Raw genomic sequence first — 2119 nt, 5'->3', positions numbered from 1 at the left:
ATGCATCTCACTGACGAATCAGAACTTGGCGCCTCCTGCAAACTTGGAGGCCCTGTATCAAACACCGTGTTGCCCGTTTTGCTCCCTTTCTTCATGGCCTCTTATCTTAGGTGGTCAGTCACTATGGCAAGCCTCTTACAGCACCCAAACACCGTTGGAGACTGACAACTTAGGTGAACAGTCACCCCAAGAGAGACTTCTCCTGTAATGGCGCCTGCGTCAGACACTAACATGGCGGACATAGTCGTGCGCCGCGCAAACGTCAGCACCTCTACCCCAGCCGCTCAGAAACAGCCGAGGAAAGCGGGGCGATGCTCGTTGATTGGCCCGTCCGTGGAACGTGCCGGTCCGGGCGTTCCCATAGGAGCCAATCAGGAAGGCAAGAGATGGAATTGGCCGCTGCGCCTCCTCCCGAGGCATGCTGGGAGCCTGGAGGACTAGCGAGGAAGAGTTGAGAGAACGGAGCGGACGCCATGGCGACCAACATCGAGCAGATTTTTAGGTCTTTCGTGGTCAGTAAATTCCGGGAAATTCAACAGGAACTTTCCAGGTAAACGCCTCCCAGACTTTTCTGCTCCCAACGGACCGTTAGGGCCCCATCTAGCCTTCCATGACGCCTTTCTTCCGAGACGCTGTCGTTCCTCGGCTCAGGCCCCGCTATGGCCCCGCCTGGGCCTGGGATCCATTTTCCGGCCCCCCCCCCCCCATCCGCTCCCTTCCTTTCCCCTGGAGGAACTTCGCCTTTTCCGAGGTAACCCTAGACTCTCCTTCAGAACAGCGTTAAGATGCTCATCGTTCTCCCCCGTCTGGTGCCCCCATTGCCATTTAGCTACTTGTAGGCCTTGCTGTCCACCGGGGACGGGCCTGGTTTCTTGCTCAGCCCCTCCTCCGCCGCGTTTCCCCTCCCCCTCTCCGCCTCCGCTGATTTCGCCGGCCAGTGCCTATGACCGGAAAGGGTCTCTAACGGCCGTTTCTTGGGTAATCTTAAATCCTGTTTATTATTGCCAACTTTAGATCGCCAGGAGGGTTTGGATCCATTAATGACATTATTTGGGCCTTAGTATTCTGTGGTTTCCACTAGGCAGCGTTGTAGTAGATTAGAGATTTAAGTTAAAACAGCTCAAGATGTTATTCACTACTCCGACTAAATGCTAGAGTCGAGAGTGAAAGGGAACTTTGCAATACTAATAATTAATATCAGTGGAAAGTGGATTTTATGGATCAATTTTTTTCTTGCTACCCCTGTCCCATTTGACAAATTTGATCTATACATTATTCTTGCCGTTGCCGGTAGACTTTACATATATTGCCCTTCGTTCCACGAAATTTGAAGGGGAAGGGATTTGCAGAGAAATGGTTGCTTAAAAAGGAAAATACCATGGGTCATGTTGCTCAGTGGTCGTTGTCTTTAAATATTTTTTGCATTGTTTGAGATACTCATTTCTTTGAACTACAGAGGTAGGAAGGTAACTTTGAAACGTAGATACTCTGAGTTCCTATGTTTGCTAATTGTACTTTAAAAGTTGAAACCAAGAACAGTACGTGAATTTGAAAGTCGGCTGAAAGACCAGTTGTAAATTTAGGGCCTAAAAGTGATGTAGGATTATTTGAGTGATGATATAGTATTGGTAGAATAATTATTTTTACAGGATGTGTTGTTTTTTAAATGCAGAATGTATTTACTCACTGCATTGTTTTCCAAATTTTTATGATATTGGTAGTGTTGTGGGATGAAAAGAGACCAGAGTTAAGGGAATGCAGTTTTTCTGATAACTTTTAAATGCATAGTTATATGCAATAAGTGATTGTGTTTGCTTTGTTTATATAGCTTTTTAAAAAGACACTTTCTTTTAGAAAATGTTTTATTGTAGAGAATTTAGGAAAACATAACTAAGGAGAAAAGAAAAAAACTCCCACCAGTCACTGATGTTTTAATGTCTTTTAATATTTTCCATGAGTTATTATATGTTATGTGAAATGTGATCATCTTGTTTTATATTGATCATTTTTTCCTCCTGATACTGTGAAGAAGTTTGTTTATCACAGTCTCAATGGGTGTTCCTCATGATTTCATGGAATTCCATTGCAGGAATATGTTGCTGGATATTTTGATAGTTTG

General features: G+C 44.8%; 1 protein-coding gene across 6 annotated transcripts in view; it reads left to right on the top strand.

Moving 5' to 3' along the window:
• Nucleotides 1-418: 418 nt before the first annotated feature.
• Nucleotides 419-2119, top strand: part of SON (SON DNA binding protein) — a 33017-nt gene continuing 31316 nt past the window's right edge. For all 6 annotated transcript variants that reach the window (XR_002775077.1, XR_002775076.1, XM_023517464.1 and 3 more), the window contains exon 1: nucleotides 419-550. Coding sequence is in view for 4 of the 6 variants with exons in the window: in XM_023517464.1 (XP_023373232.1) it covers nucleotides 474-550 (77 nt within the window). In the remaining 2 variants the exon portion in view is untranslated. The remainder of the gene's footprint in view (nucleotides 551-2119) is intronic.

This window comes from Otolemur garnettii, unplaced genomic scaffold, assembly GCF_000181295.1.
Source record: "Otolemur garnettii isolate 467f Iridium unplaced genomic scaffold, OtoGar3 scaffold00111, whole genome shotgun sequence".
Taxonomy (NCBI): Eukaryota; Metazoa; Chordata; class Mammalia; order Primates; family Galagidae; genus Otolemur; species Otolemur garnettii.
The sequence above is the reverse complement of the archived record's forward strand: the minus strand, read 5'-3'. Positions and strand labels throughout refer to the sequence as shown.